The sequence below is a fragment of the Phalacrocorax aristotelis genome, chromosome 12 (genome assembly GCF_949628215.1).
Source record: "Phalacrocorax aristotelis chromosome 12, bGulAri2.1, whole genome shotgun sequence".
Lineage (NCBI taxonomy): Eukaryota > Metazoa > Chordata > Aves > Suliformes > Phalacrocoracidae > Phalacrocorax > Phalacrocorax aristotelis.
Window position 1 is genome coordinate 5,774,842 of NC_134287.1, and position 24,543 is coordinate 5,799,384.

At 38.8% G+C, this 24,543-nt stretch overlaps 1 protein-coding gene across 1 annotated transcript in view; it reads right to left on the reverse strand.

Moving 5' to 3' along the window:
• Positions 1–922: 922 nt before the first annotated feature.
• Positions 923–24,543, reverse strand: part of BTAF1 (B-TFIID TATA-box binding protein associated factor 1) — a 49,186-nt gene continuing 25,565 nt past the window's right edge. Inside the window, exons 12-38 of the mRNA XM_075107717.1 lie at positions 24,001–24,141; positions 23,762–23,886; positions 22,484–22,604; positions 22,305–22,409; positions 21,915–22,064; positions 21,160–21,302; positions 20,830–21,004; positions 20,142–20,345; positions 17,614–18,040; positions 16,361–16,551; positions 15,251–15,404; positions 15,051–15,160; positions 12,703–12,904; positions 12,152–12,300; positions 9,067–9,219; positions 8,456–8,577; positions 8,119–8,286; positions 7,867–7,944; positions 7,657–7,786; positions 6,830–6,971; positions 6,529–6,659; positions 5,971–6,096; positions 5,018–5,170; positions 4,224–4,435; positions 3,909–4,068; positions 3,107–3,277; positions 923–2,860 (exon numbers count right to left, since the gene is read on the reverse strand). Coding sequence (XP_074963818.1) covers positions 2,714–2,860; positions 3,107–3,277; positions 3,909–4,068; positions 4,224–4,435; positions 5,018–5,170; positions 5,971–6,096; positions 6,529–6,659; positions 6,830–6,971; positions 7,657–7,786; positions 7,867–7,944; positions 8,119–8,286; positions 8,456–8,577; positions 9,067–9,219; positions 12,152–12,300; positions 12,703–12,904; positions 15,051–15,160; positions 15,251–15,404; positions 16,361–16,551; positions 17,614–18,040; positions 20,142–20,345; positions 20,830–21,004; positions 21,160–21,302; positions 21,915–22,064; positions 22,305–22,409; positions 22,484–22,604; positions 23,762–23,886; positions 24,001–24,141 — 4,290 coding nt within the window. The 3' untranslated portion in view covers positions 923–2,713. The remainder of the gene's footprint in view (positions 2,861–3,106; positions 3,278–3,908; positions 4,069–4,223; positions 4,436–5,017; positions 5,171–5,970; positions 6,097–6,528; positions 6,660–6,829; positions 6,972–7,656; positions 7,787–7,866; positions 7,945–8,118; positions 8,287–8,455; positions 8,578–9,066; positions 9,220–12,151; positions 12,301–12,702; positions 12,905–15,050; positions 15,161–15,250; positions 15,405–16,360; positions 16,552–17,613; positions 18,041–20,141; positions 20,346–20,829; positions 21,005–21,159; positions 21,303–21,914; positions 22,065–22,304; positions 22,410–22,483; positions 22,605–23,761; positions 23,887–24,000; positions 24,142–24,543) is intronic.

Genomic DNA, 24,543 nt, shown 5'->3' on the forward strand with positions numbered 1-24,543 from the left:
TGGTCACCAGTAAAAGGTACTTAGCTTTCACAAATTAGCAAGCTTTGAATCTGGAACTACATCATTAGTTTGGAGGTCTGGCTTTGGGGACTATTGGTGGTGTTCTGATGCCGTTAGAGAATGGAGATAGACTAGTAATTCAGTGCAAATTACACACAACACATCAAGCCTTGGGCATGTGTGGTTCTACTCATGGGTCACGTGTTTTGGGGCCTGCAATGTCTGAACTTGAAGTCAATTCAAGGTTTAGGCTATGTCTTCATTAGAAAGTAATACACTGCAGCAGGGGCAGAGCTGTGGCACAAAATGGTTGGTGCTGAAAACCTGACATCCCCACACTATCTTTGAAGTTTTTATTTCAGCCTCGAAATAAAAACAACTTTTCTGTTGCAGCCCATCCCCTGCTCTGGTCTAGCTGAATACCCATTAAACAGGTGAAATGCAGTTAGAGGCATTCCAAGAGAATGTTTCTTGCTTGAGTTTTGCTGTAAGCAAATCCATTTTGTGCCCTGAGGATACTGCACTTACAAGCCAGCTCATGGCAGCTCAGAAAGCACCAAAGAGCTCTTAGTTAAATACTAAGGTAACCAAAAATGTTTTTATATACTTAGTGTGGTGTTCCTGCAGGTTTCCATTTTGAAAGTGTTAATTCACAGAACGCGTAAGATCAGTCAGTACATATAACAATCTTGAAACAATTATTCTAGGTTCTGCTCCCTCATTTTCCAGGTGCAGGAGTCTTTTTGATGTCACATCCAAGAGAGCCATCACTAACAGTATTACGGTTGCATAGCAACCTCAATGTGATAAATAACTGCTTTAAAGCAGTCCTTTGCTGTGTATTTCTTCTCCAACAGGAGCCAGTTTCCTACCACTGCAACTAATAACTAATAAAACTCTTGAAGAAAAACCATATGCAGTGTTTTATGACTAAATAAGAGGTTTATTTATTCAAATATCTTGTTATTTCTGGGCACTATCACCAGATTACTGCACCAAGTTATCTTAAAGTACCCAGTATTCCAGCATTACAATTTCTCTGCAGACAGAACACCAGGCCCCCATCTTGCCTCTCCCCCTGCTTGGATCATCAATTGAAAGCACAACAGAAATAGTCTATGTATGAAGGTAGAAATGAACTAACATGATGCTAGTAATCCAGCTGTAATTTCCAAAAGCATTAGTTTTTTACCTAGTCAGCTACAGCAGAAAGTCTCCTCTACAGAAAAAACCTAAACATGGACATACACAACATACGAGTTATATATTCCCAGTTTTGTTTATTTTCATGGAATGCTAATTTTGTTACAATATGGCAGTTCGTAACTACTGAAATGTGACGTTAGTTCATCTCCAATGCTGCAGAACAGTCTTGATTTATATATATTGTTTTAAAACAATCTTATTTTACATAGTTGAGGTCTCTGGTGGTTTTTAAGCTCTGATGCTTAAGCACACAGCAAGCTACAAACCTTAGGTTTTATATTTATACATATATTCTATGTATTCAGACAACTGCTGTAAGTCATCTATAATTTAATATTTATAAAAAGTGCATATACTGGTACATATGCACATCTAGAAACACACTTTTACTACTGCCTCCCTTTTATAAAAAGCTGCGTAACATACAGCCGTACTATTCTCACTCACTGCTATTAAAGTCCTTTACTATCTTTGTTACACAATTTCAACTATTCCATTCCCTCAAACTGAATGTAGGTATTTCTATGTATATTTCCTCCTAAAGAAAAAAAGTCCTCCCTATTCCTTTAAGAAGCTTTAAATCATGCATCATTTTAGTAAACAGTCACTTTAGCATGGATTTTAGAATCTTAGACAGTGTAAAATCTACTTCTGGAAAATGTCTGTCTGTATATTTAATTTCTTCTTTTAGTTACAAAAAATATATAGGATTGAAACATACTGAATACATGCATCTCTCAAAGTGGCTATATTTTAGCCTTATAGATAAATTAAAAAAGTACACCCCTGCTAATAGGATGCAAACATGGCCTCAAACAGGCCATTACCTGTATTTAATATAGCTCATTACATTAAAAAGTTCAAGTCAGCTGTTCTCTCAAGATGGTGTCAAAAGACTGAAGAGTATAATATATTTATACTCAATATACAAAGGTGGGTGCACATACCTAGTGCCATTTAATTTTTCAATACTTCCGAGGCTTCCAGGCTTTGCCTCTGGTGATACAAGTCCTGAAATGATCTGAATGAAAGTTTAAGTGGAAAACTGTTTTTTAATACACTGTAAAAGCAAGTTGTGTTAAAAGAAAAATGTACACTGAACAACCTGAAGTACTCACTGAAACAACTGTACAAAGCTATTACAGATACAGAAAGAAATAATGCTGGACTTAACTTCAAACAGAAGTAACACTTGCTAACATATGTAAAAACTTGCTTTGTTTTATTCTTCTACCAAGTAAGAATTTGCAGCCGTTCAGAACAAGTAAAATTCAAACCACCTCACAATGTTTACATTTAAGGTTTTTATACAGTGCAAACGTTTAAGACAGAATAACTCCCCAGTGAAACAGGTGACACTACTCAATGCCACTCTTTTGAAGATTCTTCTTTCAATAAGTCTATTTACACATTAAGCTAAAGGTTCACTATATATGCTTTGAAGTTTGCTGAATATCAGCAGAAAAATACGTGAACTAGCAGCAGTTGTATTACGAATATATGATGGTTACTTCAATGAATGCATAAAGTTTTCAAGACTGTATTCAGTGTCGTACTGTTCTTGATCCCATAGTTCTCCAAGGTTTTCGAGTACTGATTTCATTGACGCTTTCCCAGAAGAGGTAGAGGTATCTGCTTTTTCAGTTTTTCCATCCTTCACAAAAGGAAAAAAGAAAAAAATCTATTAATATACAGAATAATGCTTTCAGGAATATACTGAATTCTTCGAGTCTGATGATTCTTTTTGAAAACCAGGAGGAAGTGATGTTTCCCCAAGAGCTGTCTACTACTCATCATTCCGACTTAAAGCATTTGTCTGACTAAATTTTACACTTCAGACCAAAGCTTTTTCCCTAAGTCTCTCTATTTTTGGTAGGTGTTTGTAAAAATGGCTCTTTACCTTGTCAAGGGTGAATAGATCAAGAAGCTGTTCTGTTCCCATGCTCTGTAGGCTTGCGTTTTCTTGGCTGATCACTGTATTTGCAATATTCATTTTGAACTTTTGAAGACCCATGATCTTCTCCTCCAGAGTTCCCCGGGTTATCAGGCGATATACATTAACAACACGTTTCTAAAAGGAAAAAGAAAAAGCACACTTCGCTAAAAAAAACCAAAACAAAACATTGTAGGTATTCAAAAAAGTATAACCTTTTAGTATTCATCACGGACAGTCTGGAAGCAGTTTGGCTTGGAGTTACCCTTCAGTAATTGTGCTCACTAGGTCTGACTGCTGTTAGATGAAAAGCATGAGACTACGCCAGCATAGCGTAGAGGCACCTGCAATTGCACCTGTACTCCGGAAGTTAAGAATTGACTGCCTTTCATAGCCGGAGAGGGAGACCAACAGCAGTCACTCCTTCCCTGTCCAGGCATCAGAGGACAACCCCGTGGGGCTTCCCTTCAGTTCCATGTCTCAGGTGCCCCCCTTCCTCCTCTGAAGGGCAATTCTTCCCTGGCCTTGCTTCAGCAGCTCAGGAAGTACAGAAAAGAAGGCACGCCACATTGAGGGTAGGGTAAGAAAGCGCACACTTCAACATCTGGCACATTTGCAAGAAAGCAGTGTGAATGAAAGCTTGGCGGAAACCCCCAGATGTCACTTTTATTATATGCTAACGCCTTACTCAAATTCGAGGAAACAGGAATTCAGCAAGGGGTGGGGGAGGGGAACCAGACAAACTTATGGGAAATTAGGAGTTCTTCACCTGCCCGATGCGATGTGCCCGATCCATGGCTTGCAGGTCTCTCATTGGGTTCCAGTCATGTTCCACAAATACTACTGTATCAGCCCCTGTTAAGTTAAGTCCCAATCCACCAACGTGAGTGGTGAGCAAAAGAACGTCTATAGATGGGTCGTTATTAAACCTGCATGTAAGGAAGTTAAGCATGGTAAATTTCATTTAAAATAATGAATTTACGAATCTCAACTGCTTTGAGGCAGATAAAAGAACAATTTTGTACCATAAATAATATAGTTCATTACAGTTGGCCTCATATTGGTTACAAAGGCATATGCTCACCGTGAAACAATGGAATGCCTCTGACCAGCAGGTATGCTGCCGTCTAGTCGTAAATAAGTAACGGAAGGTAACTGAGGTTTGAGAAGGTCGTGCTCCACTATATCCAGCATGCTTTTAAGTTGGCAGAAGATAAGTACTCTGTGCTGGGCCACAACAGCTTCTGTACCGCTTTCTGAAGAGCCACCATTCCCCAAACCACAGTCTAGCAGCAGCTTAAAGTGAAAGAGCATTAAAGTGTATCATCAAAATGACAGTACATCTCATGTAAATATTGACGTTGATGGACTATCAGAAGTAGAAATAAGAGACAAACTACAGAAGGAAGTCTGTAAACGACAGTCAAATGACATAATGCAAAGTTTGACTTCACTGTCAAACTATGAAAAATGTAAGAGTCAGCAGAATAGTAATTTTCTTCATTTTGCTTTACTTACAATAGAATTTAAGTATGTAATGCAATCTAACTTTATCAAGCTAATAGTCTCCTGTGTAATAAATCGGGGAAAAGTTTTTCTGTAATAAGAGGGATGGGAGTAAAACAGAATTAAAGAAAGGTTCTTGACATGGCAGCAAAAATTATGCGAAAATCATCACTTCAAAGCAAGGTTGTGCTTCCCCCGCCCCTTGAATTAACAGGAAAAATAGGGCATATGCCTAAACCCCTTGTACTTTACTACTTTTGCTACTTAACTACTGTTCTAAGATCAGTTTTCATATTGATGAAATCTTAAACAAAACCTCCTAAATTTTAACACATGTAGGAAGTTTAAGGTACAGCATGCAAGTCTACTTACTTGTTTTAAAGCAGACAGCTTAGGTGCATGTTGGATATCTCGAAGGGATGAATTATGAGCTGCAAGCTGCTCTGTAATTCTTTTATATTCTGGATGTTGGGTTGTTAGCACTAATGCTGGATGGTTGCATAGCTTCCGTAAGTATTGCAATGCCTTTATTTAGGAAATGAAGTTCAAAGAAATGGTCAGCAACAATGCAGTTACAGAAAAAGGATGAACAAAATTGCTTGCAAGTACAGGGGCTACTCAGCCACATTCCACGCTTTGGACTTTAGGGTATATTTTCATTAAAATAAAGTTGCATATTTATATTAAGAAAACCTGTATTTCAAACTGAATCAAATAACTGTTAGGAGCATAATGATCTTGGTTCCTGTTGCAGGAACAGTGCAAAGACTCCCATTTCCCACACCTTTACGTGAGTGTGGGATATAGTGGGTGGGCTGGGGAGCTGTGCAGAGCCGTTGAGATTACTGTTTCCAAGTAGCCAAGACTTAATATCTGCAGTTCTGTAAGACCATGAACCTTCATAAATTGAGGTCTAACCTTAAGGAAACTTTTTTGTTCATGTTTTAGAATCTTAATTTTGTAGTGTAACAACTGGTGAGATCAAAATTAGTTCCTGCTTGTTTTGAGGTTTTGCACTTTTGGTAACCAGTTTTTAATTGAGAGTAGTACCCAAGATCCACAAAATAGCTGAACACCAGTTGAGTAGAACACATTAAAAAAGACAGTTTTATATGACTTAAGACACAAAAACATAGTTCAAACATAATAGCTATATATTGTGTTCCAGGCAATCTGATCCAAAAAAAATCTATATATTTTACTTACACATTTGTGGCCATATGATCTAAGTTAACTATTTTGATTTTCATTTTTTATTAAACCCAGAATTACAGTTACCAGAAATAAATGAACTAGGTAGTAAAAATTACTGACGAAATCTGTACCTGAAATACATGACCTGTAGCTTTAAGCTTTGGTTTTTCAGCTTCTTCATTCAGTGAAATTGAAGAAACTGTTTCATCAATGTCACATTTGGCACGAGACTTGGCAAAATCTTCATAAAGCTGAACCTGTAGACCAGGCCCCAGACAAGATAATGAGTATGTTTTCCCCAACGGAATTAAGACAGTAATTTTTAGAATTTAGTTACAAGTTGAAATTCTGAATTATCATAAATCAAGAAAGCTATTTTATGTGTAGCACAAGATCAAACAGTAACAGTGGAATCTCTTGCAATTTATTTCTTTCAGCTTGGAAAATATTCTTTTAAAAAAGTCTGCAGACACCTAGATGTTGTTCTTGTAGAACAAGGCCAGAAATTAAGCTAATGAAATGGTCTATTGCAATTGGACTAAAACATGGACTAGGAAAACTTTTTTAGTCCTGTGGCACCAGAGAATGTCAGAGCTGACACCAGACTGACCCAGGAATACAGAGGTGGTTCCTTTGTGATCTTAACTGTGCTGAAAAAAATTAAGCTTCCAGCCACTTTTTAAGCATACCTGTAGAGGACTGAGAATACAGTAGTAATCTTGAATAATTTTGGGTGGAAGATCTTGCAGTACATCCTCTTTCATTCTCCGTAGCAGGAATGGCAGAACCTGGCGGTGCAGTGCTTCCATTGCAAGAACCCCTGGTGAAGGCAACAGAAGCAGTATTTTAGTACAAAAAAAAAAAAATCTCAAAACATTCAGCCCCCCCAACCTCTTACAATGGAACTGACCATGCTCTCTCTTTTCATTAGCAATTCTCATTGAAAGGAAGAAAACAAGAAAACACCAAGATTTAATGTTTGATCCTTACCAGCCTCTTGTTCTCGACTGGAGCTTCGTGCATCTCTACTTGCCAGTATTGGTTTGCCATAACGAGCTGCAAATTGGCGTTCAGTACCCAAAAATCCTGGCATAAGGAAGTCAAACAACGACCACAACTCTAAGACGTTGTTCTGAAGATAAGAAATATTTGTTACATTATTTTCAGAAGCAATGAATTATTAACAAGTTATCAGAAACATTTCCATACCTATTTAACACTGCCTATAAAACACTACAACTGTAACACTTCAACATACTTTTGAGCTCCTGGAACTTGGTGGCTCTTTCATCGACCAAAGTTACAGGAAGACAGACCTACACGCACTTTACCATATAAGTGGACGTTCTACCGTGTCTGATGTATCAAGCCACATCCTGAGTTCTGGACAACAAAACCCAGGAGATGCCAGTGATCTTACTCCTGGATGAGACACTCAAAGAAGTCGTTTTGGACAAAGCCCAAAATCTGGAGCTCTTAAGAGTCCAGTTTCTTGCTAATTTCACTGGAGGCATAAGGAAACCCTCTCTCCCCTTCCCTGCCTGCTACTTAAAGAACAAGTGGTAGAGGAACTCTTGTTGCCAACTTTTGAGCCCCATTAGTACCATGGATCCTGCACCCATTCCCCTATACACGGGTATACGGGAAAAAGGAAGATGATGTAGTTTCAGGCATTTAGCACTGAAAGGCTTTTTTCCAAGGTATACTTTGAACAAGACAACTCTGATAAAAAGCACAATGAAATGGACTGCAAAGCAGACCTCTTGCTTGTTTTCTACTGCTGACCCAATTCCTTACAAAAGAAGAAAAGCAGATACCTGGATTGGTGTCCCAGAAAGAATTATCCTGTAATTGGCAGTCAGCTGTTTTACTGCTTTTGACAGCTTTGTTTTTCCATTTTTTATTACGTGGCCTTCATCAAGAATGCAGTAATTAAACTTAATATTTCTAGAAAAGAAGAACATAGACTTAAGTAGCATTTAAAATTCTAAGCTATTAAAAACCTCAGAAAACAAACCAATTCTTACCTGAAGAAGTCAATGTCATTTCTCACAACATCGTATGAAGCCACTATGAGATTGTGTCTTTTCACCTGATGCTGTAACCTTAAGAAAAAAAGAGATCATAACTGAACTGTTCCTTACATATGTTATTATTTCAGCCATTAAAGGTACCACCAAAAGTTTTACCATCCCCACAAACTATGCTTCAGCAGTAAAGTGAACTGCAAAATTATGTGTGTGGTATTTTACCAAGTCATAAATGCCCAAGTGCATTACCTTGCTCTCTCAGTAGGAGGTCCTGTATAGTGCAAGGGATTAAGATATTCTTTTGAGCAAAATTTGCCCACTTCATCCACCCAGTGTCCTGTGAGCGTAGGAGGGCACACCACCAAGGACGGAAGAGGAACACTGTCCACCAGTTTTGTTCTTGCATATTCCTGAGCCCTTTAAGAATATCAAAGCGAGTTCAAAAAACTGTTTTTCACAGAATGGCTGAGGTTGGAAGGGACCTCTGGAGGTCACCATAGTCCCAGGACTATGTCCAGAGTCATTACCATAGATAAAAACCTACCATTAAAGTCTTTAAGGTAGAACATTACTTGTTTAAGCTTACCTGAGGCAATGATCACCTGCAAGAATGCAAATGGATTGTAAAGTTTTTCCTAAACCCATGTCATCGCAAAGAATTCCATGAAGTTTGTATTTATTGAGAAATGCCAGCCAGTTCACTCCATCCTGAAATCAGAAAATAAACTAAGTACCTCATAACTAGCCAAAAGCTGGTTTTTACTTAAGTTTCAGTTCAGATCATCCGTCGCTGCCAAACCATGAGCTTGTTTCCCACCATAGATGCACCCACTACAGCCCATTCACTCAAAGCAGAGGGGAGCAGAGGGAGGAACTTGAGCGCCCAAAGAGTACAGCGAGGCCTGGCTTTGCAGCGGTGAGCTGCCACAGTCACCCCGAGCAAGGCACAGGCCATCAGCCAGTCCCTGAGAAAGAGGACAGAATCCGGGGTGGGGTGTGGGGAATACTAAAAGAAAAACAGTATAAATGGCACACATTACTTCATTTGTTCTTCCTTACCCAAGAGTCCAAGTACACACTGCACAGGTGAAAACAAAACAAAAACGCCAAAAAACCCAGCACCCAAACAACTCCTACCCTTCCATAAAATTGTATCAGAGTGGAACTTATTGCTCTTATAAAAGTACAAGCTGTTACCTGCTGGTATTTTCTGAGCTCTGCTTTGATTGGTACTGGAATTTTGTAGTTTTCCAGTTTTTTTCCATCCAATAATTGTTCCAGAAAGTGACGTTCTTTAGCTTTCATCCGGATTAATTCTTCAGACATGTTTGGTGGATCTGGTATACCAGCCTAGGACAATGTTTTTAAAGCAGCAGTGTAAGAACTATGGTACTTAATTCTCACACAGACAATAGGAAATAAGACCTCATACTTGCTTAGACATTTTAAGCAACCAAAAATCTGCAGTCTTCTCAACGTATAAATCCCAACTCAGAGCTATACGTGTTTGATTCCTTGAAGATCAACTCCTACACGGTTGTAGGGAGCAAAAGACATTCTGCCCCAAAGGTCACACTGAAAAGCTTGATACAATCACATAGAAGAGGGGAGATCCTGGTCATGCTTTTAAGATTTTACAGAGGCTGAGCTATTCTACTCTAATCTGAGAGTTTATCTGGCTGGCTAGAGAATTCTTTGACACCCATTTCTCCTTAGCCACAATCTACCAGGCAAAGTTGGATAGATTCTACTAACATCAATAGAAGAAAAATCCAGATCTAAAGTGATACTGAAATCCATAGTTTGAATTCAAGCAGTTGGAAACTATTGGGAAAAAGAAAAGCCTAAACCCCTCCAGGTTTGTAACAGCAGACTGTGACTTCCTAGGTACTACCCATACCAGGCCAGAAGCCCAAAGCAGCTATACCTGGGGACCAAATATGCTCCGACATTCTTGTTTGCTAATAATATACAGCAGCAAAAGCAACACTGATATTTTCCATCATCACATCTGTCACCCCAGTTTTTCAGGCCACCTCCATCTTTAGTTAGCTTTCCTTCAATGCCCAAGTTACTAATCACTTAGGGAAGGCTCCTGCCTGAGAAGAAAAACTATTAATAATTCCACTGTGTATGTGATTAATAAGGAAGGGGGAAAACTAACCCAGATTTCAGATGTTAGAAGTGCTCCAATAAGGTATTTAAATACATAAACACAGACAACAGCCTACTTGTTCAACAGCTCTTCCTACCCTGCCTTTTAAAAGAAGGTCTGGAGTGTGACTATCGTGCCTGTTCGTTTGGCAAGTATATTGTCAATTTGCAGCATGATCGCTTATCAATAGAACAGGACAGATTAATTTGAATCATTTATCTTATAATCCTTCTCTCAGTCAGATTTCCATTTTTATGGTTGAATGAATAATGAAATTGAGCATAAAGATACAGGAAACTGGGCGTAGCTAAAGTTCTTCTGAGTCATTTATTGCTATTGTTTCCAATTCCTCTCAGTTCAAAACCAACACTAAAGTACAGATTAGAGACTCCAAGCTTAGTCAGACCTCTATCACTTTCACTTATCCAGCAGAGCTGAATTCAGGTCCTGCATTTTAGACAGTATATAAAATGCCAGCAATAAACACAAAGGACTAGACAGATTCTTTGTTACAAAACTGTAAGTCATGCTTCAGGGACATGAAATTGAAAGAGTGGGAAGTGGTTTTTTGTTTGTTTTAATAATACCACTGTAACTACTGAAAACTAAGAGTTTGTCTTATAAAATATCTGCAAAACTGCCCTAAAAGGTCTTCCCATTTAAAAAAGTAAAACTGCATCCATAAAATATAACTTCATAAGTTCTTTCACACAAAGTACGTGTGAAACTCTATGAAAACTTGATAATAAAGTTACTTCAATCTCAAAAAAAGGATTCCTTAGTAAAGTATTTCCTCATAAAACATTGATTTCCCAACTCCCTATCAATCCACCCCCCCTACTCTTCCCACTGAGGTGACTCCAATCCCTCTTCATTTATCAGTTTAAATTCCTTGTTTGGCCTAACATGTAAAATTGCTAGCTTTCAAAAGACTGTCCCACAGCAATACTGGGATTTTCTCTCATTATTCATCTACTTTGCTCTAAATTTGCATATTTAATATAGTTCAATATCTGATACTGAACTTTCTTAACTGGAAAGGTAAGTGTTATGGGAGTTCTTGAGTAACCATGGAAAAGAAATATGAACTGTTCAGGCATATGTATACAATTAATAAAACAAGGATTCTACATTTTTAAGAGATGTGCACTAAATTCTATTAAAATAGCTTTAAAAAAACCCAACATCTAAGCTACATGCATTCCGTCGGATTGAGTTTGGATGCATGTGGAGGGCACAGGTGCGAATGGCACTGGATGCCAGAAATCAACTTCTACTTTGCTCACTTTCAACTTGTTCAGTATTTCAGCGTAAGCATACAGGAAGGAAGTGCTCCATTTAAGGCAGGTTGCTAGTTGTCAGATTCTTGTGTTCGATTATGCTAAATTAAAAAATGACATAATAAAAGATACTTAACCCATTAAACCGACTTTTGCTTTTTTGATTAGAAACGTGCAAACGAACCCTGAACTGTGTTCTATTACCATCTGGTGGTGAAAATCAGTTACTTAGAAGCCTTGTAGTCCTGAAGTACAATATTGGAAAGTGAGGTATGCAAGTTGTAGGACGAGTGAAAAACGGAAGCAAATCTGTACTAATTAAACACTACTGGATTGTAATACACGTAATATCTTGCCCAAACCGGTAGGGTAGGGCTTTTTTATTTTAAGAGCTAGGAATAACCGTACTTATCTGCATACTATTTCTATTACTGCTATTTCATTTTTTTCTTTTTAAATCAGTATTGCTTTTTAATGCATTTCTCCTGACCACACACACCACCACGCGTACCTATGGAGAGTGTACCTATAACTCCCAAGGCTTTTGAGCCAAAACTAGCAAAAGCAGTATTACATGCAAAATTAATGAAAAACCACTAACTTCATATATGCATTTGAAATTAGTTTCTTGAAAGACTTTAACATCAGAGAATTACTAACAGAGGGTCCAATTTTACTCATTTTACATCATAAAGGACACACCTTCAATTATCTGATATGGCCTCAAGATCTATAAGAAGTTACTTATTCAGCACTTAATGAGCCAGAAACTTGGGACTTTGTAGCTGGTGAAAAAGTGGATACAGGGCAGTTTGCATACTCAGTATTACTTACAACCCGAGCTTACCTCAAGAGGCATTAGTCTGATTAGCGTTGCAAAGCACTGCGTAGCCATAAAACGTACACTGTCTGTCTGATCACTCATTCTACCCAGAACTGGAACCACCAGGAGAACAATGTATGGAACAATACCAACATCCAGCTGTTCCATGACACCTGGATCGATTATTAAGGAAATAGTTTTTGCCAGTTTAGGATTGTCTGACATGAACGTATCCCTGGCAGATTTCACAGTCTAGGTAAAAGCCATTAATACATTACATTCAGACGAACAACATTTCTACTACGAAAGCAATGGTGGTGGGGGAGAAAAGTCTGATCTACCCAGTTACATTTAGCCCAGTGAATTCAATGGGTTGAGAAACTGAATTATTTCCACCAAAATTTCATTGGATAAAGGCAACGGAAGTGAAAGTTTCTTCTATTTCTGGTCTACAGGAGGAAATCGCTTAGTATGTCATTCCTCCTCCCATTTTTTTTCAGGCAACGGTTTCTGTTCCCCCAAATTATGCAATTGCAAAGAGGTTTCTGCATTTTTGAATACTCAAGCAAGGATACATGCAAGTGCTTCAATTGCACCTTCTTGTTTGGTGTTGTCATCTATTGCTCCCAGCCATGGTAGAACTTTCTCTAGGAAGATATTCATTGTTTCCATGGTAGCTATTTTGCTCATAACACCTACACAACGAGCAGCCATGTGTCTCACTGCAGTGCTAGGATGCTGAAGGCACATATAAAGATGATCCAAATGCTGTATTAACTGAAGGGGGGGGAGAACGACACATGACAAGGTTAATATGAATTATAAACAAATTACTGAATTATTTTGAAGTAAACAGTCTTTTTAAGTAACTGTTGCCTCCCAAAGAATGCTTGAAATGGCTCCTTAACAAGATCTAATTGTTTAGGATCAAAAAATTGTTTCAGAAGAAAAAGACAATTGGACTTTGAACAAGTATTATTCCTCAAGAGTTAAGATATAGAGAGTAACAAAGTGTTCAGGGTTTTATGCAAAATGCAAATTGAAGAAGCCCTTGATAATTAAGGAGATGTTTCACACTGGAAAAACACAGTACTAAGTACTCAGAACTTTAAAAAAAAAAAAAATTTCTTAAATACAGATACACAGATTAAAGAATTCCTTCCAGCTAGTAAATTTTCCCTAGACTCATCCCATTTATATTCAGGCAGACAAATTATCCATGTTGGGAGTCTTACTTACTCTGTGTGACAAGACAGACACCCAGAAGGAAATTCAAATCTTTCCAAGGGGGTACATGTGTACATACGTATCTTTTTTTCCATTGGCACAAACACATTTTTATGTCAGGTATTTTAAACAGATGGTCAGGTTTTTCCTAGTGTGGAAGTCCCTGAGTATTAGCTCTGATGAGCCAATTGCACCCTCTTTCACTTTCTGTGGGTTTTTGTGGTTTGGGGTGGGTTTTTGTTGTTTTTTGGCTTTTTTTTGAAGCCCGTATACAGTATTAGTACCCCCAAAACCAATCTACACATTCAACTACACACTACATACAGGTACATATAAAAAATACATATGTGTGTGTATGTATAAAAAAGTCTTTCCATGTCATATACTAAATTAACTCAAAATTACTTCTAATTTTAATAAAGTAGGTAAGAAACAATTCCATATGAATTTCCTCCATCTGCCCAGAATTCTACAGCCATTCCTTATGCTCAACCTTTCCCATCATATCCTTTCCAGACGAGCTCTGGCCTACTTATTCCTTGCATGGGAGCCTTTTCGTGTATTTTCATCATCCTGTTGCCCTTCTCTATGCCTCTTCCAGTGCTACTATATTTGTTCTGAAATACAGTACTGCAGGTAGGCTAGTACTAAACATTGAAAGGGCAGAGTGTAACCTCAGCAAGTTCGCTGATGACACCAAGCTGGGAGAAGTGGCTGATACGCCAGCAGGCTGTGCTGCCATCCAGCGAGAGCTGGTCAGGCTGGAGGGCTGGGCCCAGGGGAACCCAATGAAATTCAGCAAGAGCAAATGCAAGGTCCTGCCCCTGGGGAGGAACAACCCCAGGCACCGGTACAGGCTGGGGGCTGAAGTACTGGGAAGTGGCTCTGCTGAGAAGGACCTGGGAGTGCTGGTGGGAAGCAAGCTGACCCTGAGCCAGCAATGTGCCCTTGTGGCCAAGAAGGCCAGCGGTATCCTGGGCTGCATTAAAAGGAGTGTGGCCAGCAGGTTGAGAGAGGTTATCCTCCCCCTCTACTTTGCCCTGGTGAGACCACATTTGGAGTGCCGTGTCCAGTTCTGGGCCCCCCAGTTTAAGAAGGATGTGGAACTGCTTGAGCAAGTCCAGCGGAGAGCTACCAAGATGATCAGGGGACTGGAGCATCTCCCTTATGAGGAAAGGCTGAAAGACTTGGGTTTTTTTAGCCTAGAGAAGACTGAGGAGGGATTTAATAAATACCTATAAATATCTAAAGGGTGGGTGTCAGGACGATGGGACTAGGCTCTTTTCAATAGTGCCCAATGACAGGACAAGGGTAAACGGGCACAAGTTGGAACACAGGAAGTTCCACCTGAATATGAGAAAAAACTTGTTCCCTGTGGGGGTTCCAGAGCAGGGGCACAGGCTGCCCAGAGAGGCTGTGGGGTCCCTTCCCTGGAGACATTCAAACCCCGCCGGGACACGGTCCTGTGCCCCCTGCTCTGGGTGTGCCTGCTCAAGCAGGGGGTTGGACAAGATGATCTCCAGAGGTTCCTTCCAACCCCCACCATTCTGTGATTCTGTGATTATATTCAGATGTAGGCATAATGGTGACTTTCTTATTCTTATTCTAAAAAGAAGCCTTACAAAAAAAGATTTAAAACAGTGGCAATGAACAGACTTAATTGCTTCATACAAAAGATGTTTTGGAATACGATTACCAGAGGATGTAGCTGAGTATCCATTGAAGCTGCTGTTGTTTCGAAAACCTGTAAGGAATTTACCAGCTCCTGGGCGGGAGCATCCCCTTTTTCCAGTAAGGACTTTCGGTCTGTTAAAAACAGAAAAGGTGTTCAGTTTAAGACTGACATACTGCAGCCAGCCTACCAGCGCCCCCAGCTTAAATCAGAAGCGTAATTACCGAAGTTATTTATGTGAATGTTGCTCATTAATGAACCAACCATAGCATCCCAGAGATGTGGCAATCCCGTTGCCATTTCAGCACCAAAATGTTTAGCTATAGTAGATAAGGCAAATTCAGCTCCTCTTCTCTGTACGACATAAGGTTTCTGAGCCTAAAATGAAACCATTTAACAGAGTAGTGAGGACAGATACATTTAAGAAGAACAATTATTTTCAAGGAGGGTCCCACTGTCATACAGGCATGCAGTTCTGATTTTGTTTATAGCTAACTACAACACAATGCTGGTCGATTTTTTTTTTTTCTTCATAAGTTATTCTTTTTTTATACAGGTAAAAATGAAAATCTTTTATAGCAGATCATCTAAATCCTACAAATTTGGGGATATGGCTTTTGCCGACACAGGCCCATTTCAGCAAGAGATTTCCCAACTGTTTTTCATTCCAGAACCTCAGATATTGCCAATACAAGGGACACCAAGAACAGCAGCATGCTAGCAAAACTTCCCAAAAGCAATACTGGATTTGTTGTTAAGCTCTTTCTCTTGCTCCCAGCCTCTTCAGAAAGTGGAATTGGTAAAAATCACTTTAACAAGTAAGAACAAAATCCACAACACTGCTTAGGAATCACAGTCCTGACTAGGATCTTAAAAATACACTGAAGTTTTACATGAATAAAAAAGTAAAAAAAATTTAGCATATCAAGTGTGGAAGTCTCATGTCCATCCTAAAGCCAATCGTACTTCAAATACTGTTTTTAATGCTTCAGAACTTCCATTGTGCATCAAGACGACCAACATTAACATGAGTAACGGGACACAATCACAGCAGTTTGTGGAAATCCACTTGCATGGATTTATATTGAGATATTCATCTCCTGTACAAGACGTAAAATGTTTCAGGAGTATTCATTTTCTTAATGGCATACTAAAGATTTAAAACATCAGCAACATCAACTAACATATGCTGCCTGCATCACAAAATTGTATATCAGCTCAGTTCTCACGAAAAGATCCTGGCCTAAGACACAACGCTATCAACTCCAGTGAATTCCAACTAATGGAAAGGGGGGTGGACGTGCAAGTTGCAAATACAAGTTTTTGAAGTTTACCTCATCAAGTTCTGTAGGAATGCTTCCACTACTGCCAGTAGGGAGATCTGCAATTGGTGCTTTTGGAGCTTTTGGAGTAGGACCTCGCCGACTTGTGATGGCAAAAGCAGCTTTCTGATGTCTGTACAGTGTAATTATTCCCCTGTGCTTAGTAACTGTATGATGCATCCCATCCTTATCAGAGTTGGGCCCTAAAGAAAAAGACAGAATAGCTGACAACAATTTAAGCTGCAGTTTAAAACGTAGGTGGAAGTGATAGCTACATACAAGTCATCTGCAGATCTCAATGTGCTTTAAAAGAAAAAGCAAGCCATAAGTGTAATCATCCTCAAGGACAGAAAAACTTAAGTACAGAGTCGAGTTACTCTGTTAAGAGCACAGTACAGACGTAGATTTTCTTGCCAGGTGTGCAAACTGTCAAAAGTTCTTCTGCTGCAAGAAATACAGGTACCAAAACTTGAGTCAAATATAAAAATTTTGCACAAGTTTTTTTTATATTAAAAAAACCACATTATGTTCTGAAGTTTAAACAAACTTAGGTTCTGTGTCCTTTACAAGCAGTTCAAGACTTCTATCGTGATACCATGATGCCACCAGTATCATTGGATTTGTTCACGTTTCTGTTTATTCTAATCAGCTTCGTTTTCAGTCTGATTTGAATCTTATTATACTGAGATGAAGGATACATACATTATGAAAAAGTAAAATGTATAATGGCCAAACCTTAAAGCAGGTTAGAATCTCTGCGAGTATTAAGGTCTTAATTTGTGCTGCTCATTCAATGCATACATTTTTAGCAAGGGGCAGTCATTTAAAAGAAAATCCATGACCGTAGCATGCACAGGATTATTTGTTCATTTCAAACACTGTCCTTATATTTTCTTCTCTTACTATTAGCCTATTTTCATGGCATCAACGCAAACTGTTTTCTAACGAGCTACTTTAATTTCCACACTGATTCAGTTTCAGTGAAAAGCTCCATAACACAGGTAAATAAAATGTGATCATAAGTGGACAAAAATTGAGCAACAGTAAATAACTGAAAATCGGGCCTTTTATACATAAAGCTTCTGAAACTATGCACATCATTGAGTTGCACATAATGTGTAGTTTGAGATACCTAAATTAAATAATTACTAATAAATTAAGACTCAGTTGCTGGCATTTTAAAAACACTGAAAATAAGACTTACTTTAACAGTTGGAAAGACAAGCAGACATATTTTAAGAATCCTGGCAGTCTTAATATCGTACCTTTTGAGTTTTCATGGCTACTCTGAGGCTGTGCAGGACATGCTGCTAGTGGGGTAAGATGCGGATCCACACAGAGGGAGTTGCAGAGATTCTTTACAATCTTTGAGTTGGGACAAGGAGACCTTGCTGTACACTGCTGAAGTAACTTTGCTATACATGAAGCCACATAGTTTTGTACAAGTGTATTCTCCTCTTTTTTGATAGCTTCCATCAAGGGCTTTATAACGGGATTTAGCTTTTCTGGAAGTTGCTGCAAGTTCACAACTGCACATGCAGCAAATGTATGGACTCGCAAATGCAACACTTGCCATTCTTGATTTGTTTCTGTAACAGTCATTTGGACTTGCTGTCGTTTACTGTCCAACTGTTGTAGAGTTTTCGGATTCAAAGTAAAGGATGATGTCACTTCATTGAAAACAGAAGTAACCTAATAAAAAGGAACAAAGTTACAAATCTGTTTCATTTTCTGTAAAATGGGATATCCTCTGAAAACTGCCATTTTCATGGCAGAATACGAGTCATTTCACCAGGAATTATCATCTCCATTTTTCCAGCAAATAGCAGGAAATGCTCCAAAATGCAGTTTCTGGAATCTTGAACTGCAGCTCAAGGGGAAAATCAGGCATATTATGAACACTTCAAGTCTAGATTCCCAAAGCTAAAAGAGGAGATTATGTACTCCTCCAAATTTAGATTGTCCTATATCCACCAGATACATCCAAATATTCTGGCAATATGTTAGCACATGACAGATAAGCAAAGGAGAATATGCTATGAATACAAGAGGCCAGAAAGGAAGTGCAAGGTCCCATGCACGAAGTTGTTGTTTCTAAGCTGGTTTTTTTCTGAGGAAAGAGAATGGGATAAAAATCTAAGGAAAAAGTCAGCACAACACAGTAGCTGCAGGACTTGCCATATCCTCCCCCACTCACAATTAGCTGACTACTCTTGCTTAATCTTTCACAGGGAAGAGATTAAAAGCAACATGGAATCATGGAAATGCTGAACTTGCTCTACCGATAGGAGATTTAGGCCCCTAAGTGCAGGGAGGATGACAGCTGTTGAGAGGGTTAGTCTAAGGTGGGGCGGGTTTTGCTGGTTTTTGCTTTTTACTTTTAAATGTTCAGGTCAAGTCTTTCAACTCTCAGACCTGTACTGCTTCATTCTATAGATACCTCAAGTTCTACTCCATGTGACCTTGATGACAGGAATGACCAAAGGATGCAAAAATATGAATAGCAAGGAGCACATTACATCTAATGCCTGAAGACCCATAATACAATGCAGTGTAGGTTTGGTGTCTGTATTTCAAGAAAGCTTGAAGAGTTGAAAAGGGTGCAGAAGACAGCCACAGAAAATAGTTATCTGACAAGTCTTCTAATCCAGAATGGGTATCTTTTGAAATACATGCACAGGTCACATAGCCCTATTACTTGAACCAAGAGTAAACAGTTGAGGTATATGAAAACTCCTGTACTTCGCAGACTATGAGCTCACATGATTCTGTCTGGCTTTACCTTGGGAATTTATTATTTTAGACAGTAGCTATAATCAGACTGGCTGCCAAAATTCCCCCTCAGCCCATATACACAATTATCTATAACTTTAAAGATACACTGAGATTTCCAAGTTAAGTTACTGCATGTTACTACATAAATACTACCAAATGAGAATTTCAGGATCCATCATGCTACAGTCATCATTGTCATAATGGTACAAACTTAAACCGTCTCTTGTTCTTACCCTTATCCTCAGCATCCCAGTTGCATACACAAACATATCCAGGACCCTAATGCCCCTCCTCCCCCACCCCAAGCTGTGCCACATCCATCACCATTCCTTTATCCTCCCCAGATTTATACACACCCCTCCCACACCAGTCCCCTTTTATTTTGCAGGCTCTAAAATCCACAAGCTCTTAATTTACATCCTACTTCATCTGTCCATACTCATCTTTCTCCCTGCTTAAGAAGCTATTTTGGGATTGGGAGAAAAACCTTTTAATTTGTTGCCCCAACATTATCAGCTCTATTTTTGCTTACAGAGCTTGTCGTGCCAAGAGCTTCCTTTTATTATCACATCTAACTCTGACGCTTTGAGATTAAAGATGACAAAACAATTGAAGAGCCAGGAAAAAAAACACTTTAAAACACATGCTTGGGGGGGGATCCAGGGGTAGAAGTTCTAGAATTTACACATTTTATTTACTGGTCTTTTGACAGTGGTTTTGGAGGAGTTCCAGCCTGCTTTGTTTTCTTCCATGCAGATTTCAATAGTGAATCTACACCTGGAATCAGAACACTGTCAATTTTTATTCCTGTTAAGTATCTACCTTGCATTCTACTCCATTTCTGCCACAGTCTGTAAAAACCGCAGGGGAAGTGGTTAGTATCTATTACATGTCTCATGCCAAAGGATGTATAAAGTCACAGTATTTCTGAAAGTTACTGTCTGTGTAATAGTTATGCTGAAGATGCATTTCAAGACAAGAATAGGTTTGAAAGAAGGGCAGGCACGCCTCTACTTACCAGCTCATTAGCTTGATCTATTGTAAATACACTGCAGTTTACTCTGTTTCCGATGTCAATGTGTGCATCAGCTAACAAGGAGATGAGTTGTTTACATTCATTCTGCATTCGCGTAAAAGGAACAGCAATTTCATCGTAATAGAGATGTTCAGAAAGGACCCCAAGTAAACGAGGTTGCACACAAATGGCCACAGTTCTACACTCCTGTAACAGGAAGACATAATTTGTATTTCTGAGTAATCACAACTTCTTTTGTTCATTTTTGGGCACTAAACAGCGCAATCTAGCTACAGAAATTCAGTTTCCAGAGGGACCATTAACATTCATAACCCAGAATATTAAAGACTATGAACAAAACCCTCAGCCTGCCACTGGAACAGAAGTGATAGTGAATGCAGGGAAGACAGTCCTGTTAAAAGGAAGCACTGACCTTAGATAACATGCATCTTGAGAATAGACTTATTTGTAGAAGACGTGAACATATTTACTGATTCATAGTTCTGACAGTTAGCTTTTAGCTACGGAGTAATGTATTCCTCCATTGTCTAACAACCAAGATTTTAGTATTTAGATGCATAACTACCATTTTAGCTTATCAACTGAAATTTTATTTCAAGCCAAGTAGCAGACAACAAGCTGTGGATTGAGGTAGTCAGTAATATTTATTTTTGCTGCAGAAACATCCTACCTTTTGCAAGGCTGCCCACTCACATATTACTAATGCAACACTAATCCTCTGCAAGGCAGATTTAGAATTCAAGTGGAAGAGCAGTAGCTGAGCTAATGATTCAGCTGGCTTTATTTCTTGAGTAACAGTATTTACACCTGGGTCACAAATGCAGCAGCAAAGTGCTCCCAGCAACCTGACAAAAGGAAAAAGAACAGTGACTTCAGTGATAAAATTACTCTGCAATTAATGAGTCAAAGATGCCAAAAAGGTTTATATAATGAGATTTTGTCAAAAACACTATATAACAACAAAAATTTAAATATTTTTTCAGATTTCCAGTAAACTGACTTTGCTGCCATCATCCGAGCTCGCATGACAACATAATCCCTTGTTGCCGGATCTTCTGCAATGCTGTCTGTCCCAGCAATGTATTCCTGAATCACTTCCTTATTCTGGGTTTGACCTTGACGCAGTTTAGCACCTGCCTTTTCCTACAGAATAAAGTTGGGAGAGGTTGAAAGTAAATGCATTTGTAATAGAAAAGATGAATTCATATTCCACAATATTTCCAATAACCATCATAACCTGCAAAAGTTGGGCTAAGCCAGAACATTACTTGGATAACAGACTACTTAAAGCAGTGAAGCATTGTAAATGACCTCTCCACTAACAGTATTCTATGGTCGCATTAAATGTATGATATGGTTCCTTCACTATAATATTAAAACTAACACTCAACGTATAGCTGATAAACTGAGTCCACAGAGAAAAAAGGAAACACCTTTCGGCATGTTTGCAGAAACAATGCAACGCTTTTAGACTTAACTCAGTTCTGCAAACAGATGGCTTTGGAACCATGATGGTTATGGACCCATGTAAATAAAGATGTTATGCAGGGGGCGTGCTACATGGCAAAACTTCAAATTCTCATGGACAACCTGAGAACAACTATTTTGCTCTACAGGCTTGAGGTTTGCAAGATAGGTTAGAGTTGTAGAAAGGCACCACCACTCCCCTCTAACATCTTTAGAACATGTCTTTACATACAAGCGATCAGTGTCCTACTTTCCCCAGAATAGTTAGCGAGGCCACATTTCACTTACTTTTGATCTGGTTTTTACTTCTAGCAACATGTTTAAGTCAATGGGCAAATGAGATGGCTGCATCATTAAGCAGAGCCAGGCTCCCATCCACGGACAAGCAGCTGCAACCACATACTGTACAGATGCCTTGTTCAACAGTTCCAGCCATACCTTGGGAAAGAACCATAGTGGAAATAATGACAAATTTTTATGTGGTCTATGTTAAGATCACATATGTGCTGATAAACGGTAGGAACCATCCCACTCTCCTTCATTCTACAGTAAAGCTTTAGGCCAATTACAAAATAATTAACATGAATGTACTATTCTTTATCTGTGCAAAAGTGCAGAAGATACGAAAGAGCAGGATTCACAAACACTATATATCTAGGTCATAAGTCATGCAAATACCTTGTGAATAAGATCCAGAATTTCTTGGTTGCTTTCTAAGATACAAAATTGAAATATGTGCCTTAACATGTCTTGCAGAATGGGAGTCAGCCATGTTGAAGAGCTCTGAAACAAGGATACCATATGATCAAGTAGGTTCCAGTATGTGTCATAGTAAAACACTAATAACTAATTCTTACCTGGTCTTGGGTAGACAGCAGTGTGAATAATGTTTCCAGTGCTGCTTTTCGCACAGATGATATAGTATGATGCAAGAACGGCCACACGCGTGGGACCAAAACTGTGAGTGATTGCTGAATACTAGTACGTGAAGGGGAGACGTAGAGGCAGTGACAGGGAAAAAAACAAACACACAGAGCCAAGTTAGTTTTGTTTATCCTCAGTTATGTAATTTTATCAAAAAGAAAGATTTTCTAAAAAAGAGAAGTATCATTGCATATGCTTGTGATTTTAAATGAAGGATCAAAGTTACTACAGCTTAATAATTTAAAATAGTTTGAGTATCTTTTTTCAGGAAAATACTGTTTTTTCTTACTGGTATAAAGAACTAGGTGATTCAAGCATGTGTTTTTACCATGTTGTTTCCCAGATTATACTTCGGTCTTTTTTTCAACTATTCAGAAAAAGGGGGTATCTGGTTTGTTTTGAATTTATTAATTAGGCATTATGAGTTTAGAAACAAAAGTAAGCTCGGATCCTTTGTGCATGAACTTGCACATCAACTGATGCAAGTAGGACATGCTGAACTGAAGATGGCATTAGTGACAAAACTTAATTCTTGATTTGGGTAAAAACCAGCTTCAGCAGTGACAATCACACAGACTCAGAAAGGTAATGTGTAGAGTGTCCAGCTTAAGTGCAGCTGCTGTGAGTTTACCATGTGCATTATCAAAAATGTTAACATACTAACATGCAATTCCTTTCATGTGACAGAGTCCCAGACAGAGAGGAACCAGGCATCGTCTTCAGCCAGACACAGACTTACTGGCTGTACTATTGATGTAAATTTTCAAGTTTGTAGCTTTCTTTAGAACTGTTCCAATAGTAAACTTCTACAGGTGCATGCATGTGTTTTAATGTACACAGTTTGCTGTCTTGTTTGGAGTTTGTCAACAAGGAGCAGACAAACAGGAAGTTTGTGGGCAGGACCACCATATGAGTGGGAGCCGATATCCTTTACCAAAACACCCAAGATAAAGGGTCGGGCGGGGGGGAGTCACAGATAACCAATGTCTGTTACCTTTTAATTGTTTTCTTGCCTTGCTCTTACTAATGTAGTGACAATAGGAGGACTGTCCTAACCTTCACTTTAAGGAAAAGCAAGAGTAAGATTAAAATGCTGATTAAATCAAGCATCTCCTCGGCACGTGATTTGAAAGCAGCTTTGATTATTCCAAATTGAAAATAACTGGACAGTCAAGCCTGCAATACTGAAGCAACACTATTTAAAAAGTTACCTGCATTTGCGGACCTGAGGATAAGTCAGAAGGGAAGAAAGAAGGATCATGATACTGTTTGTGGAAGCTGTCAAGTCATCCAATTCCAGAAGTGCATCCCACAAGGTATTCAGAATAAAAGGCACCTACACAAACAAGCAGAAGAGGTTATCACAAAACCCAAAAGATATTCCAAATGCTGCCTCTAAGTGTTATTTTCTTCACTCAGCCTGAGAGCGATGGAAAAACAATTCAGCCACCTTCTGAGATTGAAGTTGGACCAGGCTTTCCACTACTGGTACTAAAGATGCTGCAGCAACAGCTCGGACATCATCATCCAGATCTTGCAGACCTTCAATTATTGCAGGCAACACTTTAGGCAATAAAGTGTTGATCATGTCCTGCCAAAAAGATCAAAAGCATTTTTAAATTTCAAAAGCATGTAATGCCCCAAACAACTAAGGTGTACTCTGAGTGTGTGAATAGACCTCTCTGTTATACAAAACAAAAGCTACAGGTCCAAGACTATAATCTAAATATTCTAAGTAAAACCTAGATTATAAATTTGAATGAACTGTAACTCAGGTCAGTTCTGGTGTAAACATTGCTTAGTGTTTACACAATGATACCACGAATAGACTAAACCTCTGGTAGAACTCAGCTCTGTTAACCTTGCATGTGAAAGTATCATCAAAACGAGGCAAGCAGAGCCTCTATTTATAGTGTTTTGTGCAAGCAACTTATCAAGTTACAAGAGTAAAACTTTGCTGTATACTTGCAGATTTCTGCAGCCTGGATATAAA